Here is an 18,332-nt window from a genome sequence, read left to right as displayed (position 1 = left end):
AAGTTTTTAAGGTCAATGATAAGAGGTCTCCTTTTTATAGCCGAGCACGAACGGCGACACCTCTCTGGAGAAAAGTTTTACATGGCAAAGTACTTCACAAATGTTGCCAGCATTAGGAGGGGAAAACCACCGCTGAAAAATTTTTCTGATGGTCTCACCAGGATTCGAACCGAAACGTTCTGCGTCATAGGCGAACATGCGTTACGGTGGCCTCCTCAAAATTAGAAACAGCTCCCTTTTATATATGGTTTTCTGATTTTGGGTAATTTGCAACAGTGTTGTCATTTGTCAACCGTAGTTATTGCAATTTGAACATCTTTGCTTGAAATGTGATACGGACTGTTTAATAACCCATCTGATAACATTCGGCGAGGTCCATCAAAATTTGGTCAAAATAACAGATAGCTCCCACTTTGTACTTATAGGGTAGGTGTTGGGTATTACACAGTCGGCACCGCCCGACTTTTGCCTTTCTTACTGGTTTTCTGAAAATAACTACCTATTACGAGTTAAAGAATATTCTTGCGAAGCGAAATAACAAAATGTTCGCTCCACTTAACGGTTCAAATAAGAATACAACATTTAAATCAAACACTACGTGTAAAAACTTGAGCCCAATCGGTTACAAATAAGGGCTCAAGTAGACAAGTATTGGGAGCTGTAGCCAACCGCAACTAGCAACTAAGCCGATAAGGCCCCAATGGCCTTGATCAATATGATTATTTTTGTTATTGAAGGACACTTTTCTGCAAAATAAAAAGAAATTACTTGTATATCTTTATTCGTGCTCTTTTCTAAGAAATTTTCAAATTTGAAATTTTGTTTTCAAAAATTACCTTTTTGACCGAAAAATGCAAGAAATCCACTTTTTTCATTTTTTGACTTCCTAACTGCATAACTTTTGTCTGAGTAATCGAATGTGGACACTTCGAGAAACAAAGTCATAGCTAATATTTTCATCAATCCAAATCATACATTAAGATGAAAATCGAGCCACACTTGCCTTCGTAAATTGCAAAATACGAAAATGGTTTCGGCCAAGTTTCGAAAAAAAAATTAAAAGTCGAATATCCCCGATACCACTAGAGATGTTATAGTTTTTGAGCGAAATTTTTGTAGCAATTTTTTAACACTATTCAGAAAAGCAAGTAAAAAAATTCAAGATAATCGGTTCAGCCGTTTTTGAGTCTATGCGGAACAAACAAACCGAGTCCCACATATCCGGGATTGGCTAATGTGCCCATTTTGGGCGTTTTTGTGGAGGTGGGGTGACCCCCTATATTTCGACATAAATTTGTATGCCAGATTTGAATGGTGCGGCCCCCCAGGTACTTGGGCACAACTTTTATTATGAAATTCTTACCCTACTCTTGAATACCTTTTATGTGAATCCTATGTCGTCCCGATCGGTCCACTTTTATTTTTGGATAGTACTTTTGGGGTAAGGGGGAGGGTCATCCCCCTTACCCCGAAAGCGGACCACAAATTAAGATTTGGCAGCCCGAAAAATTTTTCGAAATGCTGAGCTGATCTACCGGCCCGGGCCCTGACCACCTAGTGCCTTGACATTTTGCGCTTCATTTCGATGACACTTTCGCTCTAATAAATCTAATTATCAAATAGTTATCTCTAGCCGTAGTTTTTTCGATTCTATCCCAATGTGCGTCGCTCCGAAAGGTTTCACATTCACCAAGTTTACTAATAACAGTCTTATGGCCGCTATGGCCAATTCGTATGCGCTTTTTTCCATTTCACCCCGCTATGGCCCGGTACCCAAGCCCATTAGTTACGCTTTGCTTACATAAAACCTAAGTGTCTCTCCCTTAACCATTATCAGCTATTTTCTTTATTTCTATGATTGCTATCCCTATCATAGCGGAGATTTTCTACTTTTCCTCACACCTGGAGAATTTATTCGTAAATCACTATTAACTCCTAACTAAATGATGTTATAAACAAACACTCATGTACGACACGAAAAAATGTTGAATTGAATCGGGTCTACCCATTTGAAAATCGCATTCAGAAATTCGTAGAAGTCACATAAAATCCTAAAAATAAAACAAACGGCACGCCAACTGACCAAAGCAAACAAAGCGGCTTTGTCGTCCTTTGAGATTTTACAAAGCATACATGGAATGGTTGCTGGAAACCTGGCTCTATGAAATTTTAGAAAGTTCCTGCCCAGCTGGCCACTTTTTAAAAATGAGTTTGGCTGGCCCCATTGAAATATGCATTTTAGTTTGAGGATCTGTGGCTTTGTTATTAAGGTCTTTCACAGCACACGCACACACACACTCACACACATTGGCTTTCGAAGGTCCTCATACGCAGACAGAGTGTCTGCAATGCAACCGCATTTATAAATGGCCAATACACCAATATCAGGTTGAAAAATATAGAGGCTTCATTATTATGACGATCATAATCATCAGCATTATGGCAAATACATTTCGTTTTGACCAAAGCAAAGCAACGCCATGGCGTCGGCAGCCAAAGGCAGTCAGCTCCACATCATGTTGGAGCTGTAAAGTATTGCTGCTGTGTTCATGTTGTTTTGTTTAGTTATGGGTATGCGAGCGTGTGTGCGTTGGTGAGTAAATCAAGCGGATATGCGAAAATTTTGACCACATAAAACAGTTTGGAAAAATAACCACAAAGTTCGAAAGAGGTCCGACCTATTTTGTTGTTCATATATGAGATATTGCGCTCATGCAAAGAAAATTAAATAAAATTTGCAAAGCTAAAACGTTGCCTTGTTTAAGCCCTTATGAAAAAGAAGAAACTCACATTCACATTTGGGATCATATAACCGAAAATACTCCACTGAGTTTATATTTGGACTGTCTGGAACATAATTGAATTCTTGGCAGAGAACTCTCTTTGCGTACAGACGTGTTTTTAAAACGCTCCTCAAAAATAAATTATTTCAAATGTTTAAAAGTGTTTTTTAACTGACAAAGTTTAATTTTTGTTCATACTGTTTGCTTGGCAAATCACCGTCGTGTTATTTACAAAAAAGAATACAACACAGGCTTCAAATACAAATTCAAAACAAAACAAAACCACATATCAAAGTGCTAAACTAGAAAAAAGTGAAGAACTAAAACAACAACAACAACAATTAACCCTGAGAAACATTAAAGTTAACTCATCATGTCTGAAGTGCCATCAGTGAAAATAATATCTTCATCCAACAACAATATTTCTCCTGGAGAGTCTCTGTTGTTGGCGCCAAAACGAATGAGAGAGGGGATGAGCATAAGTGAGGAAAGTGTCAACAAAACTCCGCGGCTTTCAAATTATGACTCTCCACACCGAATGCTTATGTTAATCGATAAGAGATTTGAGAAGCAAACAGAGCTTTTAAAATCTCTTTTATCTGAAACTGAGTCGCGTCTCTTAGCTGTCATAGATAAGAGTATGGCCGACATCATGTGCGAGATATCAAAATTAAATGAAAAATATGTGAAACTCAATGAAAGGGTTGACAAAGTAACAACAGTCGTGGACAAAATTGATGGTATGGAAAATACAATGACTGAAATGAAAAATCAAATTCAATTACTGAAAGCAAATCAGCAAAAATTTGAAAACAACCAAGTGGCTTGCGATCTGAGAATAAATGGCATACCTTCCGAAAATGGGGAGAACCTGTACCAAATTTTTGCAAATATTTGTGACACAATTAACATAGCGATCCCAACGATTAGAGCTATGTACCGTCTGGACAACGTTCGTAACCAGAATAACTCTTCAGACTCTGTAATTATGGTTCATTTAGCAACGCCATTTGACAAAAACTTTGTCTTAAAAAATATTGCGAGGTTTAGAAAATCAATTAATTCAAACCTGGTATTGAGTCATGCAGGTTTTGACTCTAATAAACCGTTCTATATAAATGAGAACCTGACAAACCATAATTACAAAATTTTTCAAAATGCACTGAAGCTTAAGCGACAAAAACATCTGGAGTCTGTTTTTTCGCTTCGTGGCCTTGTTTATGTAAGACGGCCTGGATCTGATTCCCCTACGCTTGTTGAAAACATAGAGCAACTTACCAATCTCTTTCGTGAAACACCTGAAAGACCAGTTGCTCATATTGAGTCCTGAAATATTTTGGTGTCATATTAAATTTAATATAATAATTTTAATTGTATGTTACTATATATTCGCTTTACTATGCCTTTTTCTATGTTATCATATATATGTTTTGCCTCTATTTAAATCGAATTTCCTTAATACAGCTCAGCACTTAAGTCAACTATTCATACTGTTAGCATTGCTTATGCGTATTACATATGTCAAGTGACACTTCTTGCGGTTCCAGAGATAATCTCAAATTGATGCTGAAGATTTTTAAGAACCAAATGCCTGGGCTTACAATTGTTCATATAAATGCACAAAGTTTGAACAATAAAATGGATGAATTTCGAGATACTTTTGTGAATTCTGCTATAGATGCCATATGTGTATCTGAAACTTGGTTTCGCCCGGATATATGCGATAATATATATACCTTACCAGGATATAACATATTTAGAGCCGATAGGCAAAGTCATGGTGGCGGTGTTGCTATATTTTTGAAATCTGGACTACATGCGACTGTTAAATGTATGTCATCACAAGGTGACAGCATTGAATACCTATTTCTAGAAATAAACTGTTATTCAAATGAGAAGATGCTGATTGGCTGTGTTTACAGGCCCCACAACAATATACCATATGACTTGCTCCTATCTTGTATCGAAACAATCTCGTTTTCTTACAACAATATAGCTATAGCTGGTGACTTTAATAGCAATATATTGTCTGAATCTCATTTTTCCAGTTCGATGGAGCTGTTGGGCTTAGTACCAACTAACACTTCTGTGCCCACCCATTTTACGAGTCATTCATCCAGCCTTCTGGATATATTTTTTGTTAACAATGTTGCAAATGTTTTGTTTTATGACCAACTTGCTGCACCTGGTTTTTCTAAACATGACCTACTGTTTCTAACATATAACTACGTCATGACCTATCAAGACAACAGAATTACCTACCGCGATTTTAAGAAAATAAACTACAATTTACTGAATCACCTTACTGATGAAGTACCGTGGGACTCAATTTATCATTTTGACTCTGTGGATGAACAAATATCATTTGTTCAAAATCATATCTGTTCAATATACAATCGATGTGTACCAGAGAAAACAATAACAATTAAATATTCACAACCACCTTGGTTTAACCAGCGAATAAAAACTTTGATTGATGAAAGAAACTTTTCATATAGACGTTGGAAACGTTTTAGAACCTCACAACTACATGAACATTTTAAAAATGCTAGAAGAGCTGTTGGAAAGTGTATAACTGAGGCAAAGACATTGTATTTTCATAATAAATTTCAGAATGCTGTTAATAGTCGCTCTAAATGGAATGAGATACGAAAAATTGGCGTTGGAGAAAAACGCAATACTCAGCTGGAACCCAACATGAACATAAATGAACTAAATGAGAATTTTGTTTCAATAAACACTGTCTATCCTACTGAAAATATATATGAAAATATGTGCATGGTAGCTGTTGAAAATCCTTTTTCCTTTCGCTGTGTAAATGAAACTGAGGTTCTACACAGCATTCTGTCCATTAAATCTAATGCGATCGGAACTGATGAAATAAATCCACGATTTATTAAAATAATTGTGCCAAAGATTCTGCCATATTTAACATATATATTTAACACTGTTCTAACTAAATCCACTTTTCCGCTTGAATGGAAACATGCAAAAATTGTACCTATTCGCAAATCAAAAAATGAGTACCGTCCCATCGCCATTTTACCATACCTGTCTAAAGCACTGGAACGCATAATGGCTAACCAAATTGAGCATTTTCTGAAATCTGAAAATTTGTTATCTAACTGGCAATCTGGATTTAGAAAGAAAAGAAGTTGTACCACTGTTCTGATTGATGTAATTGAAAACCTTCGTCAAAGTATGGATAACGGAATGATATCCTTTCTCCTTCTTTTGGATCACAGTAAGGCCTTTGACACTGTAAACCATAATATTCTTGTCCTAAAACTTATGAAATTATTTAATTTCTCCGAGACGTCTTGCAAGCTGATATCATCATATTTGACCCAAAGATCGCAGTCTGTTTTTTATAACAATAGTTGGTCTAACTCTCTGAATGTCCTTAAAGGAGTACCTCAAGGTTCTATCCTTGGCCCTCTTTTATTTTCCATGTATATAAATGATCTGCCTGATGTGCCTGCAACATCTAAAATCCAAATGTATGCTGACGATGTCCAACTTTACACATACTGCAAACTGAAAGATATCCAAACCTGTGTGTCTAACATAAATATTGATTTAGACTTAATACATTGTTGGGCTGTTAATAATGCATTATGTTTAAATCCATCCAAAACCAAACTGATTCTGATAAGTAAAAGAAATGTGACAATAACTGATGATCTCGTTGTGAAAATTGGTAACTCTGTAGTGAATCTTGTACAAGTAGCCACAAATTTGGGATTGACTTTTAATTCAACCCTAACGTGGACAAATCACATTAATGCAACAGTTGGCAAAGTACGTGGGATGCTGCGAAATTTATGGACTGTTCGCTTGTCAACTCCTTTTCACATCCGAATGTTACTTGCAAAAAGTTATTTAATTCCCACACTGTTATATGGATGCGAGATATTTGCGAATTGTGATGCAGACACCAGTAGAAAGCTTAATGTTGCTTACAATGATATTGCAAGATATGTGTTTAACAAAAGTCGACAAGCTCGTATATCACAATTTACATACCAAATATTTAACTTAACTTTTTCAAACTTACTGAATGTCAGATGTCTACTTCTTCTGCACAAGGTAATCTACACAAAAGAACCTGAATACCTACACAAACATCTGAAATTCGCCAGATCCAACCGTGGCCTAAAACTCATTCAACCACGATTTGCCACACAAACCTCTGAACGACAGTACATTGTACATAGTACGCGTCTCTGGAACAACCTACCTCCCAACATACAGAGCATAAGCAATGCAACTTCATTCAAAAATGAGCTATTTAAATTTTTTAAATGAACTACGAATTATTTTTCTTTAAATGTCCTTAATATTTACTACTATAATTTAAAATGTTAAGATTAGTTAATATCCTTTTAAAAAGAATAATCATTATTTTATATACTCTATTGCGAATCAGCACATTAACATATAAGATATAATCTTGTTGTGCTGGTGTTACACTCAATAAACAAACAAACAAACAAACGAATCTGCTAGCGAAATTTGGTTTCAAGTGAGTAGGAATGCTGATCAGAACAATATGCCCCTCGAGCGGATAAATGGACCGGAAGAGGATATATGGACCGGAAGCGGATATATGGTTTAAATATTTGGGAGTGGAATACCAATTTGATATTAAATTTGTATCATCCAAAAGACTAGTCAGTTGTTGGACATCCCTAATAGAACTTAGGTTAGCTATGGCATTATGGGTCCAAGAATCTTTGCTAGTTTCGAAAAGGACAGCTTGGTGATGGCCGTTATAAACAAGGGGGAAAATAAGGGTCCTGCCAAAATAGAATGAGCGCTTGAGGAGCGTTGTGTTGAAAAATTTAACTCTACAAATAAATTTCCGAAAGCATCGCTCAAAAGTTAAACAGTTATCAATTTTGTCGAATGACATCCACCATCATTCTGTGTTGCCTTACCTGAAGAAGTGTGGTTAGGTGTCAAAGTTAAAAATTGTTTAAATTTTGTCCTATTCTCTTTTGACATTTGTGTGCAGAGTTGCATTTTTCAACGCGTCGCTCCTCAGTGCGTTCATTCTGTTTTGGTCCTTAGGAACATGGGGAATGTAAAGATCGATAGACAGTCATCGGCATACTTCGACGTCCTTACGAAATATCCGGGATCTCCTTCATGTTGTGACAATGCAGACTGGTATTGGGGCCGATTCAAACTAACCTCTTTTGGGAATCTACGCACAGTGGGATCGAATCGAAAAAAACAAGTAAAATATCTGTCATTTGCGAAGGGATAGAGATAACTCTTATAAATTTTGAATGGCTAGAGCTATGATAGCAAGCGCAAAATTTCAAGGACCTAGGTAGAAATTAGAAAAATTAGAAATGTTGAATGGCTAGAACTATGGTGTCAAGTGCAACATTTCAAGGACCTAGTTGGCCCCAGAGCTGCATTTCGAAAAGTTATTCTTGCAGTCAAATCTTCATTTGTGGTCCGATTTTCAAATTTTTTGTCTGGGAATCCAAAAAGTAAAGTCTTCTTGAGGTTTTTGTAATTTTCAAAAATGAAAATTAAAATTGAAGAATTTTTAAGAAAAAACAAACAAGTAAGAACGTGATTAGTTCGGCTGGGCCCAATCTTGGGTACCCACCACTGTGGACTCCACAAAAAATGCACCATTATTAACTGAGTTTGTAATTGAATTATTTTGTAGGAATCATATCAAGAATTGATTGAGGATTCAATGGTCTCCAGAAGTACTACTGCCTTATTGGTCCTATTGGAATATCGGTACTTAGGGGGTTGACATCACCACATTGACCGATTCGGATAAAACTTCGCACTGATGTTGTAAGTCATAAGATAGGTTATGTTGAAAAGAGGGTGCAGATATTACTTAATCAAAGTTCCCTATCCTCCTCCGTTCTGTATGCGATCTTTACGTAGCACATTTTATCCGTGACAACTGTGTAGGCTGCATGCTGCAGGTGTTGGTCAGCTTTATCTACTGGATCCCTACAACCAATATGTTCTTCCGACTCATAAAATCTACTGTTTCGTCGATCTTGCCTCGGAGACCATTGCAATACAATTGCAAGAAAAATATACTTCCCGGTATTGGCTCGACAATATTGGCCTTGGGAGTTGCCATTCCACGGGAAAGTCGGAGGACCACATTGTCCGACGACGACGTTTATGACCCACTGTTATCTACGTTCTCACTTCACCTTACAACATATTCAGTGCAACTATACTACCGTAGTGACGTAAGGCCAGAGCAAAATTGAAAATGCACCCACTCCATACATCGGTTACACCTCACCAAAACCGACCGATGATGGAGACGGTTCTGGCAAACCATACAGAACCAGTGTCCGGGGTTCTCTTCAATCCCAACACAGACCAGAAGCGTGCGGAGAAGGAACTCCGGAATGTGTCTCTCCCAAGACGAAAAGAGGACGAACACGTACACTGAGGTGTTAGCCCCTGGCCGATAAAGGGTTCCATCTGGTACACAAAACCGGCTGCCATGAGATTGCGACGAAAGGTCTTTGGGAGTAGTGTACAAATCTTGACTCAGGAAAGGCCATTAGGTTTTCAAAATGTTGTATGTAATATGACACTTTATGACGTGATTTTGAAAGTAGATAACAACAACGCAAAATAAGTGGGAGGGTGTTAAGTCCACCACCTTCCCCAAAACACCCCCCAAACAGGACTTATTTACTGACCATGGGAATATGGGTCTTAAATAAAAGATATTTGAGTGTAGAATTAGAATCTGAATATGGGTGATAACCAAATTTGGGGGGCCGCCTTAAAGGGGACAAATTTACGACCATTGGGCTCAAATGAAAGGTCTTTGGGAGTAAAGCACGAATCTGATATCAATATTCGGGAAAAGTGTCTATGGGGCACCCCACCCCATCCCCACAACACAACCCAAATAGTAAGCAATTGCTGACTATTGCAATAAGAGGCTCAAATAAGAGGGTTTTTAGAGTGGAACACGAATCCGATATATATTTTCAAGGCCAGCTCACTGAGTGGCCGCCGGCAACACTAGTTATGACCTGCAATAAAGATCTTTAAGCGTCTGCCTATAAAAAGAAATCGCTCTGTGAGCCCTGCCTAACCTTAAGCATTTACAAATATTTTGCGATCACAACTAAAAACTTGCAACTATAAATATCTATGATTACATAAAGCTATGATTCATTTGTTAAAACTATTTTATCTTCCTTCCAGAAAGATTGTGGATATAAAGCCCTGGATTTATTCATCAACATCAATGGTGAGTGATATTATTTCGTTTTAAGTTAATTCAATAACTAATTTTATTGTTGAAAATTATAAGAGATGAAACGGATTTTACTTGGATTTGACAATTTCTTATATAACATGGGAAAAATCTTGATTCTGCAGCAAATGTATGCAATATATTTGGCGCGAACAATAAATACGACTTTTATTGGCTCAATGCTCTATATCGGGAAATCGGACAAATATGGCAGCTATATCTAAATATGGTCCGATCTGGACTATATTCAACAAAAAGTACAAAATTTCATCGAAATCGTAGGCTCAATACCCTACACCGGGAGATTAGGCTATATGGCAACTACATCCAAATATAGTCCGATCTGGGCTATATTTGACAGGAAAGGGTTTTCATCGAAATTGGGAAATTGTATGGCCTTAATTTCCTATATCGGGAGATCGGGCGGTCAGTCTATAGGGCAGCTGTATCCAAATATTGTTCTATCTGGACCACACTTCACAGAAATGGGTAGGGTTCTACCAGTACTCACTGAGCCAATTTTTGGTATCGGATGAAAAATTACTAAATTATTGGCTCAAGACTTTAAGTCTGGTCTATAAAGCAGCTATATATAACTAAATTTCGATTTTATGAGATCAGAAGGTAAACCTGACCTTCTGATACAAAGAATACGAAATCATCAAGAATAGTTTTTATATACAGTGTGATATGAATCGGTTCATAACCTCATACAAAGTACAAGTCGCAGTTTTCATCCAATCGTCTTAAAACTGGTTGCAGGCATGTTTTTCGTTGTAGAGACCAAGCCTATTGAAATTGGTAAACATCGGTTCAGATTTGGATATAGCTCCCATATAAATTTTCGTGCGATTTTCAGTAATAATGCAATAAAATAATCATTTGTTAACCGATTCTCTTGAAATTTGGCAGAAACGATTTTTTATGACTCTCGACATTACTAGTGAATTTCATGGAAATCGGTTCAGATTTAGATATAGCTCTCATATATGAACATCGCCCGATTTTCACTCCTAGAGCCACTGCAAGCGCTTTTATTGACCAATCTTCCCAAAACTTCGTACAACGCTTTACTCCACGACTGTCACAGTATGTGAGAAGTTTGCTCGAAATCAGTTCAGATTTAGATATAGCTTCCATATACATGTTCGTCCAATTTGCAGTAATATTGCAATTAAATGGATTTTGTAAACCGATTCTCTCAAAATTTGGCAGAAAGGATTTTCTCTTGACCTTCGGCATTACTGGTGAATTTTTATGGAAATAGGTTGAAATTTATATTTATATAGCTCTCATATATATATCGCCCGATTTTAACTTCTGGAGTCACAGCAAGAGCATTTATTGACCCATCTTACCAAAATTTTGCAAAACGCTTTCCTCGATGACTGCCACAGTATATGAGAAGTTTGCTCGAAATCAGTTCAGATTTAGATATAGCTCCCATATATATGTTTGTCCGATTTTGAGAAATATTGCAAGAAAGTGCTCAGTTTTAAACAGATTCTTACGAAATTTTGCAGGAAGGATTTTCTCTCGATACTACTGGTGAATTTCATAGAAATCGGCCTAGATTCAGATATAGCTGTGATATATGTATTTGAATTAGATATAGCTCCTATATATATGTTCGTCAGATTTTGGGCAATTTGCAATAATGTTGTCATTTGTCAACCGTAGTTATTACAGTTTGAACATATTTGCTCGTCGAGGTCCATCAAAATTGGTTCAGAATTGGAACTAGCTCCCACATTGTACTTATAGGGTAGGTGTAGGGTATTATACAGTCGGCATCGCCTAACTTTTGGCCTTCCTTACTGGTTTTATTCGAAATTTGTCCCTTTATAGCATTTTCATATTTTTCAATTAAAAATTATCCTATATAGCTTTTGTGTTGGGAAATTTCTCATATACCATTGATTGTTGCTTTAGCATTGACCATTGGTCGGTGGTTTGTTAGTCGTTTGAGATAGCTGTGCTCATGCCGCAAATCAAAAAGAGCTGTCTACCCAAGAACGAATCGAGAAATGAACATTCCTGAGATATGTATGTGCATATTGCAATGTGTATGCGAGTAATTCTTGTAGTAACACTCATACATACATAATATAAAACCAACAATAGTGCGTTATAAACACAATTACAAACATAGTTCACTCGCATGGGTCACACAGCCGGTCATTGTAGAAGACTTTTTGCTGTTTTGCAATCAGAATCATACGCAAACACTCTGCTTTTGTATGGGTCTAACGGCAACGCATACACACATAAGTTTAAATGTTGTAACAAAGTCTGTGTGTGAGCGTTTGTATGCAGTCCACTTTTTACAAAGTTTTGTTAGCTTTTTTCCATTGCCTGGAAAAAATCATGCCATTAAGCGGTTATCCTCTTTTGTATGTCGAAATTTAGAGAGGTATGATCGGACATTGAATTATAAGTGTTCATTTTATTCATTCTAGCATATGAAATTTCCAGAAATTGGATTTTTAGGGAAGATATCGTTGAATTCGTATGCTCATTTGTATACCCCCTCCATAGGAAGGGGGTATACAAATCTAGTGATTCCTTTTTTATTACACTTCGAAATATTGATCTACAGTATGTATATTCTCGACCGTCTTGAAATTCTGAGAGAATCTAACCATGTCCGTACATCCGTCCGACGTCAGTCTGTCGAAATCATGATACCGGCTGAACGAATGAAGATATCCGCTTGAAATTTTACACAGATACTTCTTATTGATGTAGGTCGTTGGGTATTGTAAATTTGCTATATCGGTCTAGATTTGGATGCAGCCCCTTCATGAACCGATCCCCAATTAAGACTTTTTGAGCCTCCGATTTGCTGAATTTTGGCCTTTTTTCTGTGCTGACTACCAACATCCGTACTAAGTATTATCTGAATCGGTCTGAAAACGGAAATAGCATCCATATGAACCGGTCATCGGATTTGATTTCTTGAACTTTGGAAACCTTTCAACCTGATTTGACTGAAATTTGACATAAAGACTTCTGTTCTGATTCTCAACATCCGTGACAAGTATGATGGGAATCGGTGATTAAATTGATATAGCCCCCATATAAACCAATTTGACTACTCAAGCCCCTAAAAGCCTTAATTATAGCCTCCACCAAAGGATGGTGGTGTACTTATTTCATCATTCCGTTTGTAACAACTCGGAATATTCGTCTAAGACCCCATAAAGTGTATACATTCTTGATCGTCATGTCGTTCTAAGACGATCTAGCTATGTCAATCTTTCTGTCCAAAGCACACTAACTTTCGAAGAAGTAAAGCTAGCCACTTGCAAATTTGTACAAATACTTCTTACTTCTTCTTTTGTGTCTCTATTTCTTGAGCTTCTAGAGGGAGTGGTATGATTTTCAACAATAGTGTTAAGTATGATCTCGTGATTTGACTTCTTGAGCCTCCATAGGGCGCAGTTCTTAATTTGGTTGACATTTATCACATTTCGTTGTGCTATGACTTCCAACAACTTTGTCAGGTATGGTATAAATCAGTTCAAAACCTGATATAGCCACCTTATTAACCGATCTCCCGATCAGACTTCTTGAGCTTCTAGATGGCGCAAGGCTGTTGATTTGGTCGAAATTTTGTACATATCGTTTAGGTATGACTTCTATTAAAAACTATGCTGCCATATACATCGATCTCCCGATTATATTTTTTGAGCCTCTAGAGGGCGCAATTCTTATCCAATTTTATATATATCGTTTTGGTATGACTTCCAATAACCGTGCTCAGTATAGTCTAAATAGGTTGATAACCTGATATAGCTGTCATATAAACCGTTCTCTCAATTATGGTTTCTGAGCCTCTGGGGGACACAATTATAATTCAATTTGGCTGAAATTTTGTACTATGGCGTTTTCTAAGACATTCAACAGTTGTGTCAAGTACAGTCCGCATCAGTTTAAAATTTTATATAGCTCTTATATAAACCGATCTCCAAATTATATTTTTTTAACCTCTATAGGGAGCAAATTTTATCCAATTTGGCTGAAATATTTCACAATGACTTTTTTATGACCTACAACATACTTGCCAAGTACAGATCGAATTGGCTTAAAACTTGATATAACTCCCATATAAATCTATCTCCCGGCTGCACTTCTTGAGCTCCAGAGGGCGCCAGTCTTGACTTTCAACTTACATGCCAAGTATGGTTCAAATAGGTCCATAACCCGACATCTCCCATATTAACCGATCGCTCGATTTTACTTCTCTATAGGGCTACCATGACATTTTGACTTCTACTGTTGTCTTTATCATCCAAGTCCGGTTCGGCCTACAACTGGATTAGCATAGCAATTCTTATCCATTATTCTTGCAAATTGCAAATTTACCCATGAACATTAAGGAACTGGGGCAAACTTCTTTTATAGCCGAGTCCAAACGGCGTGCCGCAGTGCGACACCTCTTTGGGAGAAGTTTTAACAGGCCTAGTACTTCACAAAAGTTGCCAGCATTAGGAGGGGATAGCCACCGCTGAAATATTTTTTTCTGGTGTTCTCGCCAGGGTTCGAAGTGTTTGCATTAAAGGTTTTTTTTACAACTGTGCCAAATATGGTCTAAATTGGTTCATAATCTGATATATTGGGTTGCCCAAAAAGTAATTGCGGATTTTTCATATAGTCGGCGTTGACAAATTTTTTCACAGCTTGTGACACTGTAATTGCATTCTTTCTTCTGTCAGTTATCAGTTGTTACTTTTAGCTTGCTTTAGAAAAAAAGTGTAAAAAAGTATATTTGATTAAAGTTCATTCTAAGTTTTATTAAAAATGCATTTACTTTCTTTTAAAAAATCCGCAATTACTTTTTGGGCAACCCAATAGAACCCATGTAAACCCATATTCCGATTATACTTCATGAGCCTCTAGAGGGCGCAATTATTATCCGATTTAGGTAAAATTTATCACAATGGCTTCCACTTTGGTCTTCAACAGCCAAACCAAGTATGGCCCTAATCGGTTCATAATGATCTACATATAAAACCAGTGGCCGCGACAGTGTGGGCGTTAGCAAAGCATCAAGATTGTCGAGAGACTTTTCACCACCTTCATACCAACGGCCGCACTGGATGTTTTTTTTTCTCAATATACTAGGAATTTGTTGTGTTCAAAAAATTAGTTTTTTTTAGCTGAAATGACAGTACCAACTGTTGCCAAAACATCAGCACTATATGAAACAGCAGTCATGTCTGCTTTCCTCTTTTCAGTAAACAAAAACTGTTGTTTTAGCAAACATTTTGCAGTTTGGAATAACAAACTTCGTTGAGTGAAGGAGTGATTGTCCCGTTTGTAACTTGGGACCACACGATATATTGCCCAGCCATATTCATTCGACTTAGTTCCAGATCCCTCTGGACACACCTCACTTTTGTTTTTTCCAAAGACGGGTTAAGTTCGAATATGGGCTATATCGGACAATGTATTAATATAGACCCATATAAACCGATCTTCTGATTTAAAGTCTTATGCCCACAAAAACCGCATTCATAACTCGAATTTGCTGAAACTTGACATCTGTTGCGAGTATGCTCCAGATGGAACTATTTTTGGAATAGCTGCCATATTTACCGATCTTCAAATTAAACGTCTTACCCTTACAAAATGCCTATTTATTTCCCGATTTCGTTGAATTTTGACATCGAGTTGTACAAGGCCGCTCGCCAACTGTACCGAGTGTGGTCTATATCGGACTTCACTTGCATATAGCTGCCATCATTGCGTAGAAAGGCCTCTAGGGGGTGGGCTAAAACAATCTGAAACATACGACATGGATGTCAGAAAGCCTAACTTAAGACAATGTGTTAAATTTCAGTGAAATCGGATTATAAATGCGCCTTTTATGGGTCTAAGACTTTAAATCGAGATATCGGTCTATATGAAAGCTATATCCAAATCCGGACCGATTTATGCTAAGTTGCAGAAAAATGTCGAAGAGTCTAACACAACTCACTGTCCCAAATTTTGCGAAATGGGACAATAAATGTGCCTTTTATGGGCCCAAAACTTTAAATCGAGAGATCGGTCTATGACAGCTATATCCAAATCTGGGCTGATCTGAGCCAAATTTAAGAACAATATCGAAGGGCTAACACAACTCACTGTCCAAATTTCGGCGAAATCGGACAATAAATGCGCCTTTTATGGGCCCAAAACCTTAAATCGAGAAATCGGTCTATATGGCAGCTATATCCAAATCTGGGCTGATCTGAGCCAAATTAAAAAACAATATCGAAGAGCCTAACACAACTCACTGCCCCAAATTTCGGCGACATCGGACAATAAATGCGCCTTTTATGGACCCAAATACTTGAATCGAGAAACCGGTCTATATGACAACTATATAAATATCTGGACCGATCTGTGTCATATGACAGAGGAATGCCGAGGAGCTTAACTTAACTCACTGTCCCAAATTTCGGCGACATCGGACAATAAATGTACCTTTTATGGCCCCAAAACCTTAAATCGAGAAATCGGTCTACATGGCAGCTATATCCAAATCTAGACCGATCTGGACCAAATTACAGAACGACGTCAAGGGGCCTAAAGCAACTCACTGTCCCAAATTTTGGAAAAATCGGACGGTAAATAAGCCCTTTATGGGCCCAAAGCCTTAAATCGAGAGATCGGTATATATGGCAGCTATAGCCAAATCTGGACCGATCTGGGCCAAATTACGGAACGATGTCAAGGGGCCTAACGCAACTCACTGTCCCAAACTTTGGAAAAATCTGACAGTAAATGAGCCCTTTATGGACGCAAGAACTTAAATCGAGAGATCGGTCTATATGGCAGCCAAATCTGGACCGATCTAGGCCAAATTGAAGAAAGATGTCGAAGGGCCTAACACAACTCACAGACGGACGGACATGGCTAGATCGTCTTAGATTTTTACGCTGATCAAGAATATATACACTTTAAAGGGTCGGAAAGGGATATTTAGATATGTTGCAAACGGAGTGGGTCCTTCAGTGGTGGGTATAAAAATGTCATTGTTATCAATAAAATTTGCTTATTTCATTGCTATTCAAAGGTTTTAAGTCCCCCACGAAAACTAGACTGTCTTCGCAAATGGCTGCCATATAAGCCGATTTTCTGATTTAAGGTTCTATGCGTATAAAAGTCGCTTTTTTACACGGTGTTGCTTAAATCCGTCACAGTGTAGTGTGTTAAAACCCTCGGCATCTGTATAGAGTATGGTCCAAATCGAACCTTATTTGGACATAACTTCCATTTATACCGATCTAGCGATTTAAGGCCTTGAGACCATAAAATGAACATTTATTATCAGATTTCGCTGAAATTAGGCACAGTGGTTTGTCTATTTTGGTTTATTTTTTATTTGCGCTTTAAGTCTAACAACGCAAGCATTCAAATTATCACACTACACCTTTATTTCGAATAAAGTTTTGAAAATTGGCAGTTGCACTTTCGTTTGCCGTACACACAGATGCTGACCGGCTGGCCGGCCGACCATCGACCTACTCCAGCGGCATTAGAATTCCTAATGCAATTCACCAATGGGTTCTCTACTATGCCTCAACGCCACAAATTGAGGGTACATTCTGGTTTTGTACTCTTATTGGAAATAAAATATTTTTCTCCACTTTAGGTGTTCGTATATTTTGGTTGGTGTGCGCCCAGTTTGTGGGTGTTTGTGTGAAAGAATTTTTTGTTTGTTGAAACACTTTATGGAATTGAAGTATGTTTGACTAAAACTTGAAAAATATTTTCGCATGAAACAGTAGTCCTTCTAGACATATGAATGTTAGTGCTGCGTGTGGGAATGACCACAAACAGTGGCATGGAAACATTGGTGTGAGAGAACCTATGTATAGGTCAGTTTAACTTTGTTACTGAAGGTTCCATTATACAACAAAGTCTTTACTTGTAATAGACATCTCTATTTGGCAAAGGTTTATTAATTTTCATTTTCTGCGGAAGTCAATCTAAATTTAATGCAGAAAGTTGGCTTTTTCAGGTAATTTTGCTGAAATCTTATTCAATGATTTTTGGGTATATACTGCAGTTGGCAGACCCATACTGCTATATGGGGTTGTGGTCTGGTGGACTGCGCTTCAAAAGTCCACCTACTGCTCAATACTCAACCGGATCCAAAGGATGGCTTGTCTGTGCAGCCGCACTGAGGACGACACCATCTGATGCACTGAATTTAATGCTACATTGCGGCGAGATCATTGTGGCGAGGCAAATTGCTGCGACCTCTGCTGTGAGGGTAA

General features: G+C 37.6%; 1 protein-coding gene across 1 annotated transcript in view; it reads left to right on the top strand.

Annotated features, from left to right (window-relative positions):
• Positions 1-3,156: 3,156 nt before the first annotated feature.
• Positions 3,157-18,332, top strand: part of LOC106093985 (transcription factor SPT20 homolog) — a 53,158-nt gene continuing 37,982 nt past the window's right edge. Inside the window, exon 1 of the mRNA XM_059367264.1 lies at positions 3,157-3,523. Coding sequence (XP_059223247.1) covers positions 3,157-3,523 — 367 coding nt within the window. The remainder of the gene's footprint in view (positions 3,524-18,332) is intronic.

This window comes from Stomoxys calcitrans, chromosome 4, assembly GCF_963082655.1.
Source record: "Stomoxys calcitrans chromosome 4, idStoCalc2.1, whole genome shotgun sequence".
NCBI classification, from domain to species: domain Eukaryota; kingdom Metazoa; phylum Arthropoda; class Insecta; order Diptera; family Muscidae; genus Stomoxys; species Stomoxys calcitrans.
Note: the sequence above shows the minus strand (reverse complement) of the source record. Positions and strands in the feature narration are given on the sequence as shown.